Below are 21,367 nucleotides of genomic sequence, written 5' to 3' on the forward strand. Positions count from 1 at the left end.
CCAGTGAGATGCTCTCTCAAACGAGGCTCCCGTTGGGGGATAAATTCTATTGAGTTCAACGTGGCTTACTTTTGAGTCGCGGTATGACGCTGCAACTAAACATGCAGCAGGGTGGAAGTCCATGTCTGCAGTCTTTCGTACGTTTCCAATATTAAGATCACTGAATCAACGCGGCTCTTTGTTTCTGCTAAATATCTCCAAGCTCTATTAACTATCTCCGTCTATTATTTATGAATGAACACGTACAACACCCAAGCCAGCGCGCAGGCGCGAGGCTTTACCTCCCAGCGCCTGCGCAGACGCTCGGACGTCAAGGACGATTAAAAAAAGAAAAAAACAGCGGGAGGCAATCGGTTACCTTGTGGCGCATGCGCAGTAGCTCCCCTTCCGTCTGGCTGCGGGAGAGGAGCGGCGTATCATGGCGGCGCGCGGAGTCTGGTCTGGAGGAAGGGGCCCGTTTCTGGCTTTGGCCTTCGGGGTTACGTTGCTGAAAGTCCTTCTCATTCCGACGTAGTAAGACATCCGGATTCGTTACTTGTCCTTAGGCTGATTAAAAGGGGCGTGGAGGGACGGGGAAGGTTCAGCCGCCGCCATTGTAGATTCGGCTGTTCCCAAGAGAGTTTCCCCCGCCCTTCTCTGATCGTGCCCTTGTGGCTGTTCCCGGAGGGTCACCCCTCCCTCGGTGCTCTTCTTAGCCACGCTTCCAAGTCCTGTTGGTCGGTACGAGCCGTGGTGGCTGGGGATGATGTGGGTTGTAGTGTAAGAGGGTGTCTGTTGGGAAACATTTTCTCGAGGTTTCTCTTGGAATTTTAACTGTTAGTCCTATTCTCTACAATTAACCTGGTTAGTGAATGAACCCAAGTTTGCACATTGACCCATAAACTTAAAAAGTGGATGATTATATATTATGGGTTGTTTATTGTATATTGTATGCTGCTCTTGCTTTGGCTTGCAGGCTTTTACCCTGCTTTGAGTCACTTTGATTGAAGCAGTTTATAAATCCATAAATTAAAAAGTCGAGCTTGGCCTATTGTTTTCGTACATAATTTTAATTAAGGGCTTTTACATGGATGAAATACAGAAATATATAAAGAAAAGAGAGAAAAAGAAAAAATGGGGAAAACAATACAGTTAAAGAAAAACAAATGTGGCTTCTACCCTTCTTTACAGCAGTTACAAGCTAATTTTCCCTTCTCCTTCCTTAACATTACCGTAATCCCTTCAGCCCCTTATTCATCCTTTTTCATGTCATCAAAACCAGGAATCACCATTTCACTTCTTTCCATTTTCAACAAAAAGTCCATAAAAGGTTTCCAGATAATAAGTACTTTTATAAAAAAGTGCTTATTATCCTGACCAAGCAGGTCAGCTTTGCCATCTCTGCTCGCTCTACCATCTTTACAACCCGTTCCTCCATTGTGGATATTTCAACAGTTCTCCATCTTTGTGCATATAATAACCCTGCTATAGTTATATATAAAATCAGGCTTCCGGAAGTCCGGCTTGGCCTGTTGTTGAAGTGGAACTGCTAGGTGAAATTCAGTGCCTGCCTTCCCCCTGGTAGCAAACCATAAAACATGCATATGAAACATTCATTCATTTGCAGCCGTTTGAAAGTGTGAAAATTGTGCTACTGTATGTTATTTTTCATTTATATTCCATCTGGTTCTTTAAAACCTTGGCCTGCTTTTTTATTTTGGAGATTGGCCAAATTCTGCTTCTTGTTTTACCCCAAGCCAGATGTTAGTTTCTATTCTGTAAGTGCATGGGGAGTTTTTGTGCAAAGAGAGGAAGGTGTGTCCTGTTTCAGATTCTCTGCAAGGGACCCAGGTAATATTCTAGGCAACAGGTCAAATAAGCTGTGGTGATGCCACATTAATGAGTGTAATTGGGAATTTCGTGCAGGAAGCGCACTAGTTTAGACCAGTGTTTCTCAAACTTGGCAGCTTTTAAGATGTGTGGACTTCAACTCCCAGGATTGCCCAGCCAGCCAGCAAGGCTGGCTGGGGAATTCTGGGAGTTGAAATCCACACATCTTAAAATTGCCAAGTTTGAGAAACACTGGTTTAGGCCAAGCCCTGTCTGTTCTGAAAACAGTATAGAAAACTGCACTGCAGCAATTGTGGTAAGTATCCATTATGTTCAATAATGCAGGAGAAGCGGTTTGGTCAACAGATGGAAGGAATTTGAAGAAATTGCCAAGTTTGCAAGTCTGTCTGTCTGTCTGTCTTATTTATTTGTCAAATTTATATAGCTGCTTATCTCACGGGAAGTGACTCTGGGTGGCGTACAATAATCATATTAGCTTTTGCTGCCTGCATTGCTGTGGATTTGCCTGTTATCCTATAGCAGTTGAAGAAGGGTTCTCAGCTTAGGCCAATGAATTGCGAAACGGTGCCCAGGCAGAGCCTTTTCTTAGAATTGAGCATCAGTTCCACTTTTAGGGTTTCTTGTCTGGCAGGTCCAAAGATGGGAAGAGGCAGTGGCAAGAGAATAATTCAATACATTGATCGTGAGATAACTCTGGAGGGTGGAAAAACCTCTATCTGGATACTAACCATTAACTCCTCGTAGTCATTCCACAGATTTCGAAGTGCACAGGAACTGGCTTGCAGTTACCCACAGCCTACCAGTCTCTCAATGGTATTACGAGGTGAGTGTCTGACGCTTCATTGCATGGAAGGTCCCTGGGTTCTTAGAACAGTGAGGTCTAGTGCCCTGCGTAGGTGAGCCAAGCGCTGTGCCTTTTAAAAGGATGGGTTCTCCACACCTGGTCCCTGACTTCCCACTTCCCCCACACATGGATGTCCAGCACGGGTTGTGTAAGGATCTTCTGGGGATTTCTTTTGCTGCACGATCTAGCGAACCCTAAGTCTCTGTGAAATACCATTAAATTTGCAAGCAAATTGTTTGAAATCTCCACGGATTCCGTTGCTCTTTTCCATCCTCCTCCCCATGATGTTGTTACCAAAAGTTAACCTTCCCTTTCTCAGTGTAAACGTGCAGCTGTTGGAACGGGATTGGAGCAGAAATGGATCTGTGCCTGTAGTTCAGCGTTGCACTAATCTAGCTTTAATCCAGGGCAGCTCCCTCCAGGTTCCTGCTTTAATCCATGGCAAAACTGCCATTTCAGAGTTAGCAGGGGGAGATGAGGTGAGTTAGGAGCTAGGCTCATTACATGCTTACAGGTAGTCCTTGATTTACGAACACGGCTGGGACTGGAACATCTGTTGCTAAGCAAGGTGGTCGTTAAGTGGGTCACCACAGTCATTAAGACCACATCACATGGTTAAGCGAATCCAGCTTCTCCCATTGACTTTGCTTGTCAGAAGCCAGCTGGGAACGTCGCAAATGGTGATCCCATGACCCTGGGACGCCGCAACTGTCGTAAATACATGCTGTTTACCAAGCGCTTGAATTTTGATCACGTGACTGCAGGGATGTGGCAACAGTCTTAAGCATGAGGATCAGTTGTAGGCCACTTTTTTCAGCACTGTCATAACTTCAAACGGTCACTAAACAAGTGGCCATAAGTCGAGGACTGCCTGTACTTGGTCTACCCAGAGAGGTTGCTTAATCAGAAAGTCTGCTTTTAAGATCAGCTTGTTGTCATTGGAAGCTGAATGAACCTCCAGAGCAGGCAAATGCAGTCTCTTTTGCCTGTGCCATCAGTCTTCCTAGAGTAAAGTGAAGGTCTCTGTCTGGGTTAGCCAAGCCAACTGATCCAGATCGTTCCCCTTTGCACATGCAAGTAGAGCAACAGCAGAACAGAGACTGACTGCAGTGGTTTGGTGTAAGTCCAGTCTCCAGCTTTGAAAGAGCAAAATGGGACGTTTGAAACAGATTCTGGGAATTCTTTTGAAAGGAGCCAGCTTACTGTCCTTTTAAAAGCTGGGAAAAGTGGATTTTTTTAGCTTTGAAGGGGAAGCACCAGGCACACTTCCCCTGCACATTACTAAGAAAAGCATGACTGGAGGCAGTTCTTTTCCAAAGGGTGTGTGGGTGTGCAATGGGGGGGAGGGGCAGGAATAAATGTTGCCCCTAGATTTTGGGTGGGCCGTTGGGGCAGCATTCCAAAAAGTAGCAGATGAGGCTATGGCCTAAACTAAAGATGATTGTATTTCGTATTCCTTTATTTTAAAATAAATAATGTGACACTTCTCTGATGGTATCTTTAATTGAGTTCAAAAAGGTTGCCTTGGCCACCAGATCCAACTGCTGTTGTGGTTTTCAAGCAATTTTCTTAGCTCCAAGCCATTTCTCTTTCCATTTATACTAGGAGTTCAGATCCATCATTCTGCATCAGGAGAAGCTAACTCTCTGGTGTGCACAAGTTATGCTTGCCAAGAGTGCTATTACAGGTAGTCCTCGCTTAACAACCCCAATTGGGCCCAAAAGTTTGGTTGCTAAGCACAGCAGTCATTAAGCAAATCTGACCCGACCGTACAACCTTTTTTGCTGTGGTCGTTAATCAAATCACTGCAGGTGTTAAGCTAACCATGTGGTCGTTAAGTGAATCACACAGTTCCCCGTTGATTTTGCTTGCTGGAAACCAGCTGGAAAGGTCGAAAATGGCGATCACGTGACCACGGGACGCTGTGACAGTCATAAATGTGAACCGGTTGCCAAGCACCCAAATCGTGATCACGTGACTGCAGGGATGCTGCAGTGGTCATAAGGGTGAGGATCGGTCATAAGTTGTTTTTCTCAGCAGTGCCATTATGTGTGAACCGTCACTAAATGAATGGTTGTTAAGTGAGGACTACCTGTAAAACTTGATTAATTTTCCTGTTTTTTGCCTAATTCTGCCAGTTAAGACATTTAATTCATATCTGCCTTTTGGGGTATGAGTTTTCAGTGTCCTCTGGCTACAGCCTTCACCTGTCCTAGCCACCAGGGTTAGAAAGTTTGTGCAAATGCTGAATCTCTTACAGAACTACATTCCGAGCCTGCCTCAGATGTCCATGTTTTTGTAGTGTGTTCTTAGAATTCACCCAGCTAGGTCTTAAAACAGAGTGATAACCACAGTATATATATTCTTTTAGTGTACTCTTTATTATTTATAGCTTTTCTTTTTCCTTATTTTAGCTGCACCAACTAAATATTTGTAGAGTTCAGCAGGGTCGTGTTTTGCCTAGAAACGGGACATGAAATGCCTTATAGTACTTTAAGGTGTTGATGATGTGTCAGAATACATCGGCTATATGATACTTTAGACCGGCTGCTCATTCGAATTTTCTTAGTTATCCACCCATATGTGAATGCTTGCCCACTTTTTCCCTCCCTTTCTTACTGCATTTACGTATTTATTGAATTTAGATAGCTGCCCATCTCACATACATGGCTGGGCCGCTCACCCATTTAAAATTAGCAAAAACTACCACCAAGACAATTACAGCAAAAACCATTAAAAACTACTAAAGCAATTAAAAGCGATAAACGTAAAACACAGGAGAGTGCAATCAGAACATCACACACCATGCAGCCATTTCACAGGCTTCGTATCTCCACGGGATCCCCAGGCCTGATGGCAAAGCACTTCTTCAGGGTCTTCCAAAAGGCCAGTAGAGTCGGGCTCAATCTAACCACAAGGGGGATGATGTTCCAGAGGCCGGCTGCCACCGCAGAGAGGGGTCTCCTCCTGGGTCCCATCAGATGAAACTCCTTAGTAGATGGGTCCTGTAACATGTTCCTTCTGCCAGATCTAGGAAGAGGCAGTCCCTGAAATAACCCAGCCCCATGCCGTGAAGGGCGTTAAAGGTCATAACCATCACCTTGAACTGGACCCAAAAACAAACTGGCAGCCAGTGAGGCTCATGGAGCAGAGGTATAACATGTACCGTTCTAGGGGTGCACTTAAACTGTCCGCACCACCATATTTTGCACCAGTTGAAGCTTCTGGATATTCCAAGGGCAGCCCCATGTAGACTGCATTACAGTAGTCCATTTGGGAGGAGACCTGGATTTCCTATAATCTCTTAAATGTGCATTTGTACCAGCATGATTTTTTCTCCTTTTTTCCTTGGAATTGTACTTAATAAATAAAAGGATGTCCATTCCAGAAGGTCAAGGCCTATTCTTTCTCATTCCAGGACACAGGATAACAGATCCAAGTTATAGGAAGCCAAATTTGAATTGAAGGTTAGAGGGGGAAAACCTCTTAGCAGTGAGAGCGATTTGAGAGCAGAGCCAGTCATCCTGAGAGATGCTGGACTCTCCTTTGTTGGATTTATTCATCTGCAAGCTAGACAGCCATCTGCTGGAAATGTGGAATTGGACTCTTGCACTAAGCTGGGGCTTTAAGTTGATGACTTAAATGACCCTGCCAAGCTCTATGATTTGGTGACCTGGAGAGGATCCTCAGTTTGAATGTTAGAATCAACTTGTGCCGCTTTCATGTAGATTCTTGTTCCTTATTTTTTTTTTTTTAATTTCAGGCAACTTCTGAGTGGACCTTAGATTACCCTCCGTTTTTTGCCTGGTTCGAATACATGCTTTCACACATTGCTAAGTACTTCGACAAAGAGATGCTGTCCATTCAAAACCTCGACTACTCCAGCCATATGACCGTTCTTTTCCAAAGACTTTCAGTCATCACCACAGACACTCTCTACATCTATGCTGTGTACCAGTAGGTGGTTGTGTCTTTATTTTTTATTTATTTAATTTTTAAATTTATTATTAAATTTATACACCGCCCATCTCACCATAAAAGTGACTCTGGGCGGCTTACAAATAAAAGCTTTAAAACCATTATAAAAATAGAAAAAGTACAAAAAAACAGAAAATAAAAGAGGGAAACTTCTTGGTGCACTCTGGGGTATGGAGGAAAAAGAAGGTGACCTTTCTGAATGCTTTTGGTATTCTGGTCTCTACCTGCTTTTTCCTGGGACTAGCAACCGGAGCTCACCCCGTCACGCGGATTCGAACCGCCGACCTTCCTATCGGCAAGCTCAGCAGCTCAGCGGTTTAACCCGCAGCGCCACCGCGTCCCTTCATGTACAGGTAGTCCTCGCTTGACTACCACAATTGGGACCAGAATTTCAGTTGCTAAGCAAAGTGGTCTTTAAGTGATTTAACAACCTTTTTGGTGGCAGTCGTTAAGCGAATGACTGTTGGTGTTAAGTGAACCATGTGGGCGTTAAATGAACCACGTGTTTCCCATTGATTTTGCTTGTCGGAAGCCGGCCAGGAAGGTAAAAAATGGCAATCACATGACCACAGGATGCTGCAATGGTAATAAATGCGAACTGGTTGCCAAGCTCCCAAATTGTGATTGCAAGGACACTCCAGTGGTCGTAAATGTGAGGACAGGTCATAAATCGTTTTTTTTCCAGCACTGTCATAAGTCTGAACTGTCACTAAACGAATGGTTGTTAAGTGAGGACTACCTGTACATCTGACAATGAAGCCAGCTGTCTACTGCCGCTTGCTGGGCAGTATTAGTAAAAACACCACAAAGGAATTTACCCTGTGTAAAGATAGATTTGCTGGGAAATCATTTAAATTGAGGGCATGACATAATATCACATGAATACCTGTCTGTCTGAGAGCTTATGAAGAGGAAGGTGGACTGTTGGTACCATTCTAAAGATAGACTTGAGGAATTGATGAATGCCAGATCAGAATGCCTGGGTGCTTTAGAGTTGATTAACCTTTTTTCAGAGGATCACCATTTATAACAGACTTGGTAGCTCTCGAAATGATGTGGCAAAGGGGGGTTGCTGTTTTCAGTCACCGTGGCAGATGCCAGGGCTGGCTGAGAGAGGCGATCAGATCACCTCTTCCCTGGGGGTTGGGGGGCAGCCAAGCCAAAGAAGAGTAACTGGCCTGCTGTGCCTAGCAGAATTCCCAAGTGCGGTCACTGATATCTCAGGCCGAGGGCTGGGGAATACTTCTTATAGGCATTCCTGGTGCTCTCTGAGCTTCATTGTTTGCTTGCAGGCATTTCATTACCCAACTAGGGAACATAGTCAGCACAAGTGAATGTGGGGTTATGCCTCTTATTGAAGCTGTCAGCTAATGCTTTCAAATACGTTTTTGTACAGGTAGTCCTCCCTCAACTACAACAATAGGGACCAGAAAACTGGTTGTTAAGCGGTGCGGTCATTAAGTGAGTCAACCATGTGACCAGACCCGATTTTACAACCATTTTTACAATGGCCATTAAGTGAATTCAGCTTCCTCAATGGACGTTTTTTGTCAGAAACCGGCAAAAAAAGGTTGCAGATGGCAATCGTGAGCGCAGGACACTGCAACTGATCGTAAATGCGAGCCGGCTACCAAGTGCCCGAATTGCGATCACGTGACTGCAGGGTGGTGCGACATTTTGCAACATAAGTGTGAGCACAGGTCATAAAGCCCTTTTTCTGAAGCCGTCATAACTTCAGACCATTGTTAAACAAACTGTCGTTAAGCAAGGGCTATCTGTAGCTTATTCATCCTGTTTCATATAAAATACTTGGCCTAAACGTCGTATTGATATTGCCACCAGCAGTATTGGGGGAATCAGTACAGAAGCTTGTTCGGTGTTTAGAAAACAAAAACAAGTAAACTTTAGGATTGCAGAAGATGCCCTGTCCAGAATGGGCTCAGAGGGCATCTTGTGTTGGGGAGGATGAGTTGCCAGCAACATACCTACACCCTGCTTGCTCCTCCGTTCAGCCATTGGGCAGGAATCTTCGTATTTTGCTTCTGAGGAGCAGGGAGTGAGAAAAGCCAGGCATCGCTGTGGCTGGAAATAATGGCCTATCCTAAATTTGTAGATTTCTAGCTTTTCCTCTTACAAACAGCATTATTTTTAAATTGCTGCTTGGGAAGGCAGAGGGAAGGTGGGTGTTTTTGCTTGATAAACTGTACGTGCCCCGTAAGATGCATGTGTCTGAGATTGTGCGTCTTCATTACAGATGCTGCAGTTGCGTAAATGGGAAGCGAGGCGGAAAAGACCCACTAGAAAACCCTCTGTTTGTTCTTTCAGCTCTTCTGTTATGGAATTTTGGTCTCTTAATTGTGGACCGTATCCTTGCGGTCTGCTTGTTTCAGCAGATGCGGATCCGTGCCTCCATCACATATGAGAGTAGGGCAAAAAACAACTTCTGCGTGGGTTAGATCTACTGAATCTGTTAGTGGTTAGATTTTTAAATCTAGCCAAGGTTGTAGCAAAGGACTAACTTTGAAATGCCTCTTTGCTTAGAGCAATTTTTCTGAAGTAAGTAGGCTTCCTTAAATCGATCTCAGATATCCACTTCCAATACAACGGTTTCCTGTTCGGACTCCTGCTGCTTTCTATTGCACGGTTATTCCAGGTAACGTATAGCCTATTTTTTATTTTTTTTTAAAGTGGGGTGGGCTAGGCAATAAAACGAAAATTTACCCAGCTGGTCTTGGTGGGATCTGTTTCACTGAGGGAGGTGGGGAGTGTTGGTCTTTCAATTAGCAAGTAGTTCAGTGAATGCCATAGAAAAGTTTTTTTAAATAGCACTCTAATCTTAGATTGAGCCAGTTTGGTGTATTGGCTAAAGGCACAAGGCTAAAAACTAGGTGAGTTCTAGTCCTGCCTTAGGCACAAAGCCAGCTGGGTGGCCTTGGGCCAGTCCCTCTCTCTCAGCCCCAGGAAGAAAGCAAGGGGAAACCAGTTGCAAAAATGCTGCCTGTAAAGCAGGGACCTGTCCAGGCAGCTACCGGGAGTCAAGACTGATTTGAAGACCCCAAATACAGGTAGCCCTCGACTTACGACCATTCATTTAACGGCAGTTCTAAATTATGACGGCCTTGGGAAAAGTATTTTACAACCTGTACTCGCACTTATGGCCATTGCATCACCCCCGTGGTCATGCGATAGCAATTTGTGGCCTTTTTTTGCCAGTTTCCGGCAAAAAACATCTGTTGGAGAAGCTGGATTCGCTTAACAAGCACAGTGATTTGCTTAATGACCCATGATTCGCTTAATGGCTGCAGTGATTTGCTTAACGGCCACCGTAAAAATGGTCATAAAATCGGGTCCGATCGTGTGGTGACTTGACTTACGACCGCAACGACTTACGACAGAATTTCTGGTCCCAATTGTGGTCATAAGTTGAGGATTACCTGTAAAACAAAACCTTAAGGTAATGTGGATTGCTGATTTTAATTATTTGTAATATATATGGAATTATACTGTGGATATTTGACATCTCTGTGCACTGCAGAGAGTTGCATATTAGTGGTAGTATAAAAATTGAATACAGCGAATGAATAAATCAATCAGCATTAACAGGGAAGGCGCAGGAGAGCTTAGCTTTTATTCCTGAGCCTTCCAGCTAATAGGAGGCCTAGGAAAGATGCTTATGAGAACCAGGAAAGTTTTAGCGAGTCAGAGGAGACAGGCGTGCTCCAGAGTCACATCCCGTTCATAGGGTTCTTTCCCTGTTCCTGCACATTGTTAGCCAACGTGAGTCAAACCTCACCTTTGTGTCCCTTGCATGCTGGCGTCAGGAATCTTTGCGGTCTGGCAGTCTTGTGAGACGGAGCAGGAGTGCATATTTCCCCTCTCCCCATATCCTGTGATGTTAACTTGTATGGAAACAGATCTCACAAAGTAGTGGTGGTGGTTTCCGGTTGTTTAATGGGGAGGCACGTGGTGTCCTTTTGGGAAATAACATTTTAACTATTCAAATAAATGTTAATATTTTTATTACGATGGACCAGGAAAGATTTCCTGAGTCTTGCAAAGCATCTGCTTTGTTGTCTTGCTAAACTTCTGCTTTGTTACCCAAAGCCCCAACTCTTGGGCAACATGCTTTGATAAAGGCAATTGATGTTTGTTTACTTTAACTAATTTCTTGGCTCTTCTCATCCCCGTCCCCACTTCTTTCCAGAAAAGACACTTAGAAGGAGCTTTTCTCTTTGCTGTCCTCTTGCATTTCAAGCACATCTACCTCTATGTAGCCCCATCCTACGGCATGTATCTACTCCGATCCTACTGCTTCACCGCCAGTAATCCAGGCATGTTGCTGATGATTTCATACCTTGAAGGCAGAGGGGTTGGGTTCTAGTAGTCAGGAAGCGTGTGTGTGTTTTCCTAAAAGGGGGAGAATACTGTGCCAACTCCTGTTTGGGTCAAGAGTTAGATCATCAGCCATCATTCCTAACTGATGTGATTTGTAGCCCTTTCCAGCATTGGGCCCATTCAGACGTGGTGAACTACAATTCCTAGAATTTCTAGTTGATGTGATGGTTGAGTTGGCAGTGTGAAAATCTGAGGAACCTGCGATTCAGGGCGTCTGGAAGGCACCGTTGCTATATTTTATCAGGCAACGGTTAGCTCAGGGCTCAGTAGAACAGCCTTCAATGTCCCTTGGATTTGGCTGGGTTAAGATCTGTTTTTCATGGACAGGCAGCAGTGGCAGGCTAGTTAGTTCCTTCCTTGCAGATAAACCACTTTTCATGAAAAATAACAGGCTATACTAGTGTTTCACCAACTCCGGTTAATGAATACCAGGCAGCGAGTATTGTCAGTGTGGGCACCATATGAAGTGTTTCAGTCATCTAAGTCTTAAGTTTATCAGTTCATGAGTACTCGTGATATACTTTCATGTAGATGGAGGCTTCTGTTTTTTAGACAGACCAGTGGGGGTCACACAGCTTCCCTGTTTCTCCTTGGCCTCATTTGGAAAAGCAGTTTCATGCATTCAGTCTCAAGTAGATGCTCCAAATCTCTGTGGAGCAGAGAGTGGAGAAGCAGCATTTCTCAGCAGAGAACTGGCCATGGTGCTGAGCATTCCTGTCCTATTTGCCAGGAACTCCCATCAGGCAATATGGGGCTTTAAGAGAGCGTCATAACAGAAGACAGAAAGGTTTCTGCCTTCGAGCAGTAACTATCTGTTCACAGTAGGAAAAATGATCTGGGTAGGATTTGATTGTGAAAAAATTGGCATACCTTAACTGTGGTTTCCCAGAATATGAGGTCTAGTTAGAAAGGTGGTCTGATCTAGCAGGTTTGAAATAATCTATCATCATCATTCTAACTCTAATTTTCTCTAGATGGACCTCTCCGATGGCGCAGTTTCAGCTTTCGCCGCTTAATCGCCCTGGGATTAATCGTCTGCCTTGTTTCTGCGGTTTCTCTGGGACCATTTCTGGCTTGGGTAAGGAACCCACGTCCTTTTCCGAAAGACATTTTTAAGAAGCTTCCTCGAGCGACGGCTTCCTCAGTAACAGCTCTAATCACTTAGCAAAATAAATGATTGAGCAATGCTAACAACCAGTTTGGCTTTCGCTGTGATGGGGCCCCTCTGATGGAATACGATGCCACAGGCCCCCATCTTGATCGTTGCTTAGGAAGGAGAGGGGGAAAACATTGTGTCTCCCCAAGCTTTATGACCTTACTGTTCCACCTTTTGTTTTTTATAGCCATTACCCTTTATTGTTGTACCTTGGAAGCAGCAGAGCTGTTAAAGGGCTACGCGGCGTATAAATTTTATTAAAAAAATAATTAACTATCTGTGTACTTTCAGGTTGATGTAAATGGCATACAGTTGTTACAAATAAGTAATTGAGTATCTGTTAGATATAAAAGGTGTATACAGTTCGTAAATAACCTAAGTGTATGTATCTATTTAGATATGTGGTATATAATGTATCTATATGTGCCATGTATGTGCATGTGTGTATGCACGTATGTGCACACATACACTTACATATGTACAAGTCAGATTTAGAGCTGGGGAATATCAAGTGGAAATCTTAATTTAGAGGGTGCTGTTTAGTTGTGGGCCGTCTACTTACTTACTTACTTACTGGTTTATTGATTATTCTTGGAGTTGGGAGCTGCTTTCCCATCCAGACTTCCACAAAATAATCAGCTTTGGTCCCAAGGCTGGGGGTCAATGTATTTTTGGGACCCTTGTTATTGGTGTTTAAAAACTTTAAGATGGTTTTAATCCAGGCTGCCTGTGTGGTTTTATGTTGGCAATTGTTTTTACTGCTTTTTGGGTTTATACACTGCCCAGAGTCCGTCAGAGTTGAATGGGTATAATAAATTTGAATAAATAAATAAATATAAATAGAGTTAGCTTACAAAACCAACGTAGCAATATTCCTAATATAACACGGTTAAAATGTCATAAGTGTCAGTTGGTTTCTTGGTCTCAATCAGGGTTTTTCAAACTTGGCAACTTTAAGATGTGTGGACTTCAGCTCAACATACTGATTGGAGAATTCTGGAACTTGGAAGTCCATGGATCTTAAAGTTGCCAAGTTTGAAAGACACTGGTCTAAATGAAACCTCCTTGAAGATTAATATTATTTTTCTCCCATTTAGGGCCAGCTTCCTCAAGTTTTCTCTCGCCTCTTCCCTTTCAAACGGGGCCTCTGCCATGCATACTGGGCCCCAAACATTTGGGCGGTGTATAACTCCATTGACAAAATTCTGTCAGTCCTTGGTAGGTACCTTAACCCTTCTGTCTGTCCGTCTGTCCATTTTATTCAACTTGGACGTCACCTGACTTCAGTCGATTCTGGATGATTCACAGCATAAAAACCAACAGCAGTATACAATCCAGATAAAATAGACAATAAACAGGATGGCAAGTCAGGCTAACAGCAAGCTCCGTCCATCCTACAGGGGGTCCAACCACCCTAGCCGAAGGCATCGGAGAACAGCCAGGTCTTCTGCAATGCCAATAGGGTGGGAGCCACCCAGATTTCAGGGGGGACCTCATACCAGAGAAGGTGCACTTCCAGGGTCCGACAAGGTGACCCTGCTTAAGTATGGGGCCCTTTAGGGCTAGATATAATGCTCTTCTGTTTATGTTTTAGAAGAGAAATATCGTGAAGTTCCCCTGGACCAGAGAACCTGTCCATGTTCTCTGAAACAATATGTCACGTTATATTATACTGGCCTTTCTATAAGGACATGCATTTAAAATACATGAGTTCCCTACTGCAGGATTACCTGAGGAGATTGAATGATTTCTTTTTTAATCATTCTGCTTCTTTGGGATGTAAAGTATCTTGTAACTCTCAGGATGTAGCTGCTGTGAAGATGTGAGAGCAGATCATTCAGTGTGATGCTTGGAGTGGGACGAGCTCTCCTTACTAGAGTTTAATAGTGTTTTACAGATTTGTGCTTGATCTTCAATCATAAATAAAGATGCATGTTTTTAACCCTCCGTGCATTTGTTGCAAAATGTTGCTGCTTCCGAGCAACAGAATAAAACAGCTGTTGCCCAGATAGCTTTTCTTCCATTCTTCCTTTTTACAAAAACCTGCATAAAAATATATGACCATTCACTTTGGGATGGTTTGAAATGGGGAACAGGAGGTAAGGGCTTTAAATAAATTAAATGAACAGAACAGTGGTTTTGTTACATCAAGTGGCCCCCTTTTCAGATCCTGTATCTCAGGGATGTGCAACTTGGCATAGGCAGGACAAAGCTTTTCACCAGCTCTGCTTTTCATGTCAGTCTTAAAGGTAGAAAGATGAAGAAGTGGATGCAATTAATAAAAATGAAATAAATGATGTGTGTAGTCCTTGGTGCTCTCTGAGCTTGGCTGTTTGCGTGCAGACATCTCATGGCCCGACCAGGGAACATCCTCAGTGCGAGGGAGGGTGGGGATTCCTCCCTGCCTATATCCAGTAGCTTGCCCTGCCAGTGTTGGTGGGGTGTGGTTTTCTCCTCTGTGGTTCCTCTATTAGGGTATTGTTTTCTGCTTGATTGTTCGTCTGGTGTAAATAAATGATTTACACTTAATACAGACATTCTGAATGTATTTAGTAATCTTCCCTATTTTGCCCAGGAAAGTAGGGTGCTGGCAGTTCTTGCACTCAGAGGGGTTAGACTGCATGACTAAGGTGACTTCCAGCCCTGTGATTCTGTGATGGCAATTTTAGAGGGATTTTCTAGAGTAGAGTATATCTAGGTCTCTGTCTTGCTTCTGTTTAACATCAGAGGCGAGTGAAATTTCAGGATGTGGGGCAACAGATTGCAGCTTCAAGACTATTTTTACATTTGGGCCAAATGGGATTAGTAACAGTGGCAGATGGGTCTCCGCTCTTTATGCAGAGATGTGCAGCTTCCATCGGCTTGAGGGCCTCACCAGGCATTGCTCCACGTGTCAAGAGCTCCGCTGCAAAAGTGGATGGAATCTGGAGCATTTTCAGAGGGTGTTTTAAGGGTTAAAGCGGCTTTTCAAAAGCCTTTGCAAGATTTTAAGGTGAACGTTGTGGCTCTTCAAATTCATTGAAGCTCTCTGAAATAAACCACCCACCCCCAATTCTAATTTTGGGCGTCATCCTCTTTGTACAGTCTTGGGGGAGGCACAGAAAGGATACTGATGGCCCAGAAATGGTCCACAGCTAGGACTTTTATTGCAAATTTTATTTTCCTTTTCCTTTTCCTTTTACCTTTACCTTTACCTTTACCTTTACCTTTACCTTACTCTACTCTACTCTACTCTATTTTATTTTATGTTATTTGTTTTATTTTATTATTGGAACTCCAATGGACTCTTCTCTTTCCCTTTTGCATTACATTCGTAAATTCTTAGTATAATTACTTCCTTCTTCCAGTTTTCTTCCACTTAGCTCTTAAACAGCTTTTATTATCCAGGTGTCCTCCAGGTGTTTTTGGTCATTCCTTGTAGGCCCAGTGAGGCATTCTGGCTGGGCATGATGGGAAGTGTAGTCTACCAAGTTTGGGACGGCAGCCTTGGCTTCCTTAAATTGAAGCAGAGAATAAGAGAAGTAAAACAATGTTAATCCCCCTCAGGCTGGTTCAGAGGATTTGATTTAAGCCATCTTTCTGCAGTGTTTGATTTGTTTGTGGACATTTTTTTTTCTGGTTTTTACTCGCAAACTGCCCAGAGTCATGGGGAGTTGGGCAGAATATAATTTTAATTAGGAGGAAGAGGAAGACTCCTTTGAGTAATTGCCAGAGGCAAAGTTAATGCAAAGCCCTTTCCATCAGGGCTTGTTAATTTAAAACTCTCCGAAACTTGAGGCTTCAGCCCTGTGCTGCTTGTTTTGCAGATAGATAGTGTAGAAAGAAGGGTTGATCCTGGCTTTCAAGCAAATATATTTCAGACATTTGTGGGTATGACGGTGCATCTAGGCTCATTAACACATTTCCTATTGACTTGCCAGGACTGAAGTATCAATTCCTTGACCCTGCAAAGATGCCTAAGGCAGCCATGACTGGAGGGCTGGTCCAGGAATTTCAACACAGCGTCCTTCCTTCTGTGACCCCACTGGCAACCTTACTCTGTACTGCTATCTCAGTGCTGGTAAATACAAACCACTGTGACCTCTCTATTCTGCTATATTTTTATTTGCTCTGGCCACATCCGTTGAATTTCAGAACATCCCAATCCCTGTCAGTCTACAATATCCTTAAAAATAGCTGACTCTGCTCTTAAACACTTAACAGAACCCTGCCATGCAGCAATTCACAAGGTGAAGCTTTTACTGGGCAAGAGATAGTCATGGGTTAAAAAAAACCCTCAAGTTCTAAATATTACTGTTCCTGATTCTTACAGATGCATAAAATGTTAAATTGGAAGGTCCTTTTTTCACTACGAAGCTAATGCAGATTGATCTGATGCCAAGAATTGGGAGGGCTAAAACAGTGGATCCAGTCTTGGAAAATCTCTAGGCACAGTTAGATTTTCTTCTTCTCAGGTTGTTGAGCTTATATTTCAAATCTTCTTCCTGAATTTCAGAAAGATGGCTTTGCAGGCCAGCATGTATGATCGTTTTGGATAGTTAGTGATATGGACTGCTCAGTCTTACATTGCCGGTGGGGTCTCATTTTAATGAGAATGCTTTCCAGGTGGAAAGCTAGTGAGCAGGATTGATGCCTTTTTCTATGATTGGGGTTTTTAAAAATATATACAAAGCAGCAGCATTCAAAAATGCCACTTCCTGTGCAACTGCAATTCTGCAACTGATTTTGTTACCACATAGAACAAGTGAACGGTGCCTAAAAGGGTCTGTCTAGTGGGTTCTGGTCCATTCATTTTACAGAATAATAGATTTCCTTCAATAGGACGTAGAGATGGCCTCTGCTTTAGACATTAGGCAGAGTGAAAGGAGATAAGTGATCCTACCTGTGATGGCCGAATGGGTGGTAAATGATGGGAAAGGGTTCTTGCTTACAATCAATAATGAAAATTTCCTGGAAACACTTTGCTGGCCATTAGAAATACATCTTTTGGTCTGCTCCAGCAGGAGCTGTTAGTGTGGTTCTTACAAACTCAGTCCAGGATCTGATCTGGCATGAATCTTCATCCCCAACATCAGACCTAGCTTAATATTTTGAGTAATATTTCTCATTTAATTGTTACTTTTCATATCTCTGTCTTCTTTTTGCCCTCTCTTCAAGAGTAGTTGTGGTGCTATTCATGGATTCCGCTAGTTAAATTAAGAGCAGGTGACTCACTCCGTGACTCAGGAAATATGCCAGAAATCTCCCAGAATTCCTTGGGTGGGATCCGTGCCAGGAAAAGCCTGTAGAGGAAAGGCAGCAGCTAATCTTCTGTGGTGGCCTAAAGCCATCCAAAGCTTGACAGCACCTTGTCTAGTGCATGACAGAAAAGGGAGGCCTCCATTGATTGATGACTTGCTTGCTGGCAGAAGACCCACTGAAGCTCTGTTTCTACCTGTTATTTCTAGCCTTCTGTTTTCTGTCTTTGGTTTAAACCCCAAGGGCCCAGAGGATTCCTGAGGTGCTTGGTTCTCTGTGCGCTAAGCTCCTTTCTGTTTGGTTGGCACGTCCACGAGAAAGCAATTCTCCTCGCCATTCTCCCTCTGAGGTAAGAGAGTGGTCATTGCACAGCAGAGCTGCCTAACCAAGGAAAAACCTTGTGGGGGTGGGGGAGGCTATTGAAGGCCAGGTTGGGCCTGATCATAAATACTAACCACAAGCGATGCATCCGAAGGGTGGAGTTGGGCATTGTTTCAGCAGTCCTGAGAATCCAGGCGTCCCTCTGGCGGCAGCACTTTCTTCACAGGCTGAGGGACATTGGCTTGAAGACCAGGAAAATCTCTGCTAGAACAGCCCCAAAACTGGTCAAAACTGTAAAGCAGTTGGTGAAGAAACTGAAGCTGGAAGAAGGTGGGATTTTTTCAGCAAGGCAACAATCCAGAACACACCTCCAAATCAATCCCAAAGTACTTACAGGAAAGAAAAAGGTTTTGCAATTGCTTTTGCAGTCCCCGGATTTGAATCTGACTGAAAAGCTGGGGTGTTGCTCCTAATTTGTTTGTCGACGCTTAATTTGGAATTTGCAGCATGGATACCAAAAAATGAGAACAGCAAGGGAGACACCAGGACAGCAAGAAATCTTTAGAGCGGTGTTTCTCAATCTGGGCAACTTTAAGATGTGTGGACTTCAACTCCCAGAACTGAATGATGGCGGCAGTTTTGAGACAGGGTCTGGAAAAGGCAGAATCCGCTCATTAAAGAGTCCTCTCTCAGTTTTGTTTGTTCTGTTCTCAGCTTGCTGTCCGTGGAGAGGTCAAGGGATGCTGGTATTTACCTAATCCTGTCCACCACAGGGCACTTTTCTCTCTTCCCACTGCTGTTCACCGCACCAGGTATGTTTTGCTTCTCATCATTTGCTGAAAAAAGGAATTTGCTTTGATACTGTTTAGTCTCCCGAAGCAAAATATCTGAAAGAAGATGGCTGGACTACAGCAGTGGCAAATTGTTTATATTTATTTGTTGTTCGATACACATCCTGCTTTATTTGATCCAACTCCAGGTGCCATACATAATGCTCCCACTCCTGTTTCCCCCCAACAGTAACCCTGTGAGGTGGATTAGACTGAGATGGAGGGACTGGCCCAAAGTCACCCAGCTGGTCTTCATTCCTAAGGGAGACCTAGAACTCACAGTCTCGTGGTTTCTAGGCCAGCACCTTCACCACTACACCAGACTGGCTCCAAGTGATGCCCCACTATCACAGGCTTGGTAGTGCTTGGATCAAGTCTACATTTCCATGTGGAAGTGGATGAGTTACTATCCTGGACAAAATCCCACGGCATTGATTTAAGCAGGAACTTGCAGGGGCTGTACCAATTTTGTCTGGGCTATGGTGCCACTCCAGTCTTCTCCCAGTGCACGCAGGGCACAAGGTTGGTGTGAGACAGGATATGTAAAAGGGAATACAGGTAGTCCTTGACTTACAACCACAATTGGGACCAGAACTTCCATTGCTAAGCGAGGCGGTTGTTAAGTGAGTCACATCTGATTTTACGATCTTTTTGCCACGGTAGTGAAGTGAATCACGTGGTGGTTCAGCTGATCTGGCTTCCCCCAGTAACTTTATTTGGGAAGGCTGGGAAAGTCACAAACAGCAATCAGGTGACCCCTAGGATGCTGCAACCATTGTAAGTACGAGCTGGTTGCCAAGTGCCTGAATTTTGATCATGTAGCTGCAGGGATGCTGCAACGGTCATAAGTGCGAGGACCAGTCGCAACTAATTTTTTTAGTGCTGTTATAGCTTCGAGCGGTCATTAAATGAATGGTTGTAAGTCGAAGACTACCTGCACTTTTTCCCACAATACATCTTTCATGGAATTTGCTGCTACAAAATCTTTTTGTTTGTTTCAGAACTGCCTATTAAAATACTGCTGATGCTCCTCTTTTCGGTGTACAGTTTCTCCTCGCTGAGGGCCCTGTTTAGGTAAGAACTAAATAATTTTATAGGTAAAGAGAAAAATCTTCCCCAGGGCCAAGCGATCAGGTTCTGCGCACCATCCAATCCTATGGATGCTTAAGCGATAGGATGTGGCTGGGTCAGATGGTTTTGTTGATAGTTTGATCCTCTGCCGCTCTACTTCAAGGAAAAAGCACTGGGTATTCAGTAGGATTGATTTTCTAGTTGAGGATTGTGGCTTGGGTGGGCTGCAAGAAGCCAGAATGCAACCCAAAGCTTGTTTACTCAGCAGCAGGTCCTGCTGGATTCATTTGGCTTCGCTCAGAGATAAGGTTGCAGGTAGTTGTGGTGTGGATTAAGGTTTATATTGGTCATTAGCTGGATGTTTTGCGCTGAATGTTCTGAAATATTCCAGAGGACATGGTGTGAATGTCACGGGATGGAAAGTAAGGGCTGGTTATGAAAAGTGCAGATCAAACAAGGAAATCAAGGAGAGTTGCTAATTTTATTTGGCAAAGACTAAATTTGTAAAGGTATTCCAGGATGAAGGAAATCTCGAGATTTCAGCAAGCGAGCTGGGATGTGCCAAGAAACCCTGCCATCTGCAGCTCAAGATGCTAGCCAGACTAAGCAAGGAGAAGGTTCCTGTGCGTTGATGAGCTACGATCAAACCCTCATTATCGGGTTGTTCTGTGGGGAGACTGCTTTGGGACCTTGCGCATGCTGGCTGGGGAATTCTGGGGGTTGAAATCCACACCTCTTAAAGTGGCCAAAGTTGAGAAACAGTGTGATAGACTATGAAGGAATCTTATTAAAATCCTTTTCTCTTGTCTCCATAGGAAAGAGCCTCTGCTGAACTGGCTGGAAGCAGTCTACCTCATTGGGCTAATCCCCGTAGAAATTGTCTGTGAAATAGTGTTTCCTTTTACCTCCTGGGCACAAAAACTGCCTTTTCTCCCTTTATTGCTCACCTCGGTCTATTGTGCTTTAGGCATCATTTATGCCTGGCTCAAACTATATATCTCAGCCTTCACGGGACCATTGGAAGTCAAACAAAAAGAAGAATAATGATGTTTACAGGGGGCTCCAAGGCGACAAGGATCATTCCAGAAAGTTCACAATGGCTAAACGGCGACTGCTGCTGAAATTGAACATCGTGTCCAGTTCCAGAACGGCTCCCTCGTTCTTGAAAGACTTGGGAACCTGAAAATCATCAAGAAGCTGGGCTATTTCCAGAGTGAGAAAGGATGGAATTTACTTTATCAAACAACTTTTAATGGTAAACAAAATGGGACTGAGGTTTTTTTTAAAACCAGTTTGACCCAAATGAAATACTGGTTTTTTCACCGTTGGTATAGCAGGAAAAATCAACATTTTTGCTTTATTTTTCTTTAAGAAATTCTGCCTCCAAAGGCCATAGGAATGTGCTGATACATATCCAGAGGGAGCGGGGACAATATAATTGTGTCCATTTGGAGGGTTCGAGGAGATAATTTTTTAAAACTTAAATAGGCACATTCGATCTAACGGAAGCTTAATATATATTTTCCTAATTTTGATTTAAAATGAAAACAGATTTGCAAATTTCAGGGGAGGGCTTTGGACACACACACACAAAGGAGAGAGACTGGGTACCCCAACTCTGTATTATAGGATCACTGATCTCTAGAAAAAGTTCAATTGCTATCATCCATGGTGAAAAATGTGAATAAAGAATTCATTTTTTTA

General features: G+C 43.7%; 1 protein-coding gene and 1 non-coding gene across 4 annotated transcripts; both read left to right on the forward strand.

Moving 5' to 3' along the window:
- Positions 1-384: 384 nt before the first annotated feature.
- Positions 385-21,367, forward strand: ALG8 (ALG8 alpha-1,3-glucosyltransferase). 3 transcript variants are annotated; one of them, XM_063305943.1, is made up of 13 exons: positions 385-513; positions 2,575-2,653; positions 6,438-6,631; positions 8,907-9,016; positions 9,238-9,305; positions 10,857-10,983; positions 12,022-12,125; positions 13,301-13,421; positions 16,124-16,263; positions 17,651-17,790; positions 18,477-18,574; positions 19,594-19,666; positions 20,479-21,367. In XM_063305943.1, the coding sequence occupies exons 1-13, from the start codon at positions 419-421 to the stop codon at positions 20,705-20,707; spliced, it is 1,578 nt and encodes a 525-aa protein (XP_063162013.1). In that variant the 5' UTR covers positions 385-418; the 3' UTR covers positions 20,708-21,367. The 3 variants fall into 3 exon arrangements, with proteins under 3 accessions (XP_063162013.1, XP_063162014.1, XP_063162015.1); XM_063305944.1 differs by having other exon boundaries at positions 400-513; positions 2,586-2,653; XM_063305945.1 differs by lacking the exons at positions 385-513; positions 2,575-2,653 and having other exon boundaries at positions 6,484-6,635.
- On the forward strand, positions 3,612-3,748 carry LOC134499418 (small Cajal body-specific RNA 3). The gene has a single exon (XR_010068139.1). It is a non-coding gene; the product is annotated as a small Cajal body-specific RNA 3 (non-coding RNA).

This window comes from Candoia aspera, chromosome 5 (assembly GCF_035149785.1).
Source record: "Candoia aspera isolate rCanAsp1 chromosome 5, rCanAsp1.hap2, whole genome shotgun sequence".
In the NCBI taxonomy this organism is placed as follows: Eukaryota; Metazoa; Chordata; class Lepidosauria; order Squamata; family Boidae; genus Candoia; species Candoia aspera.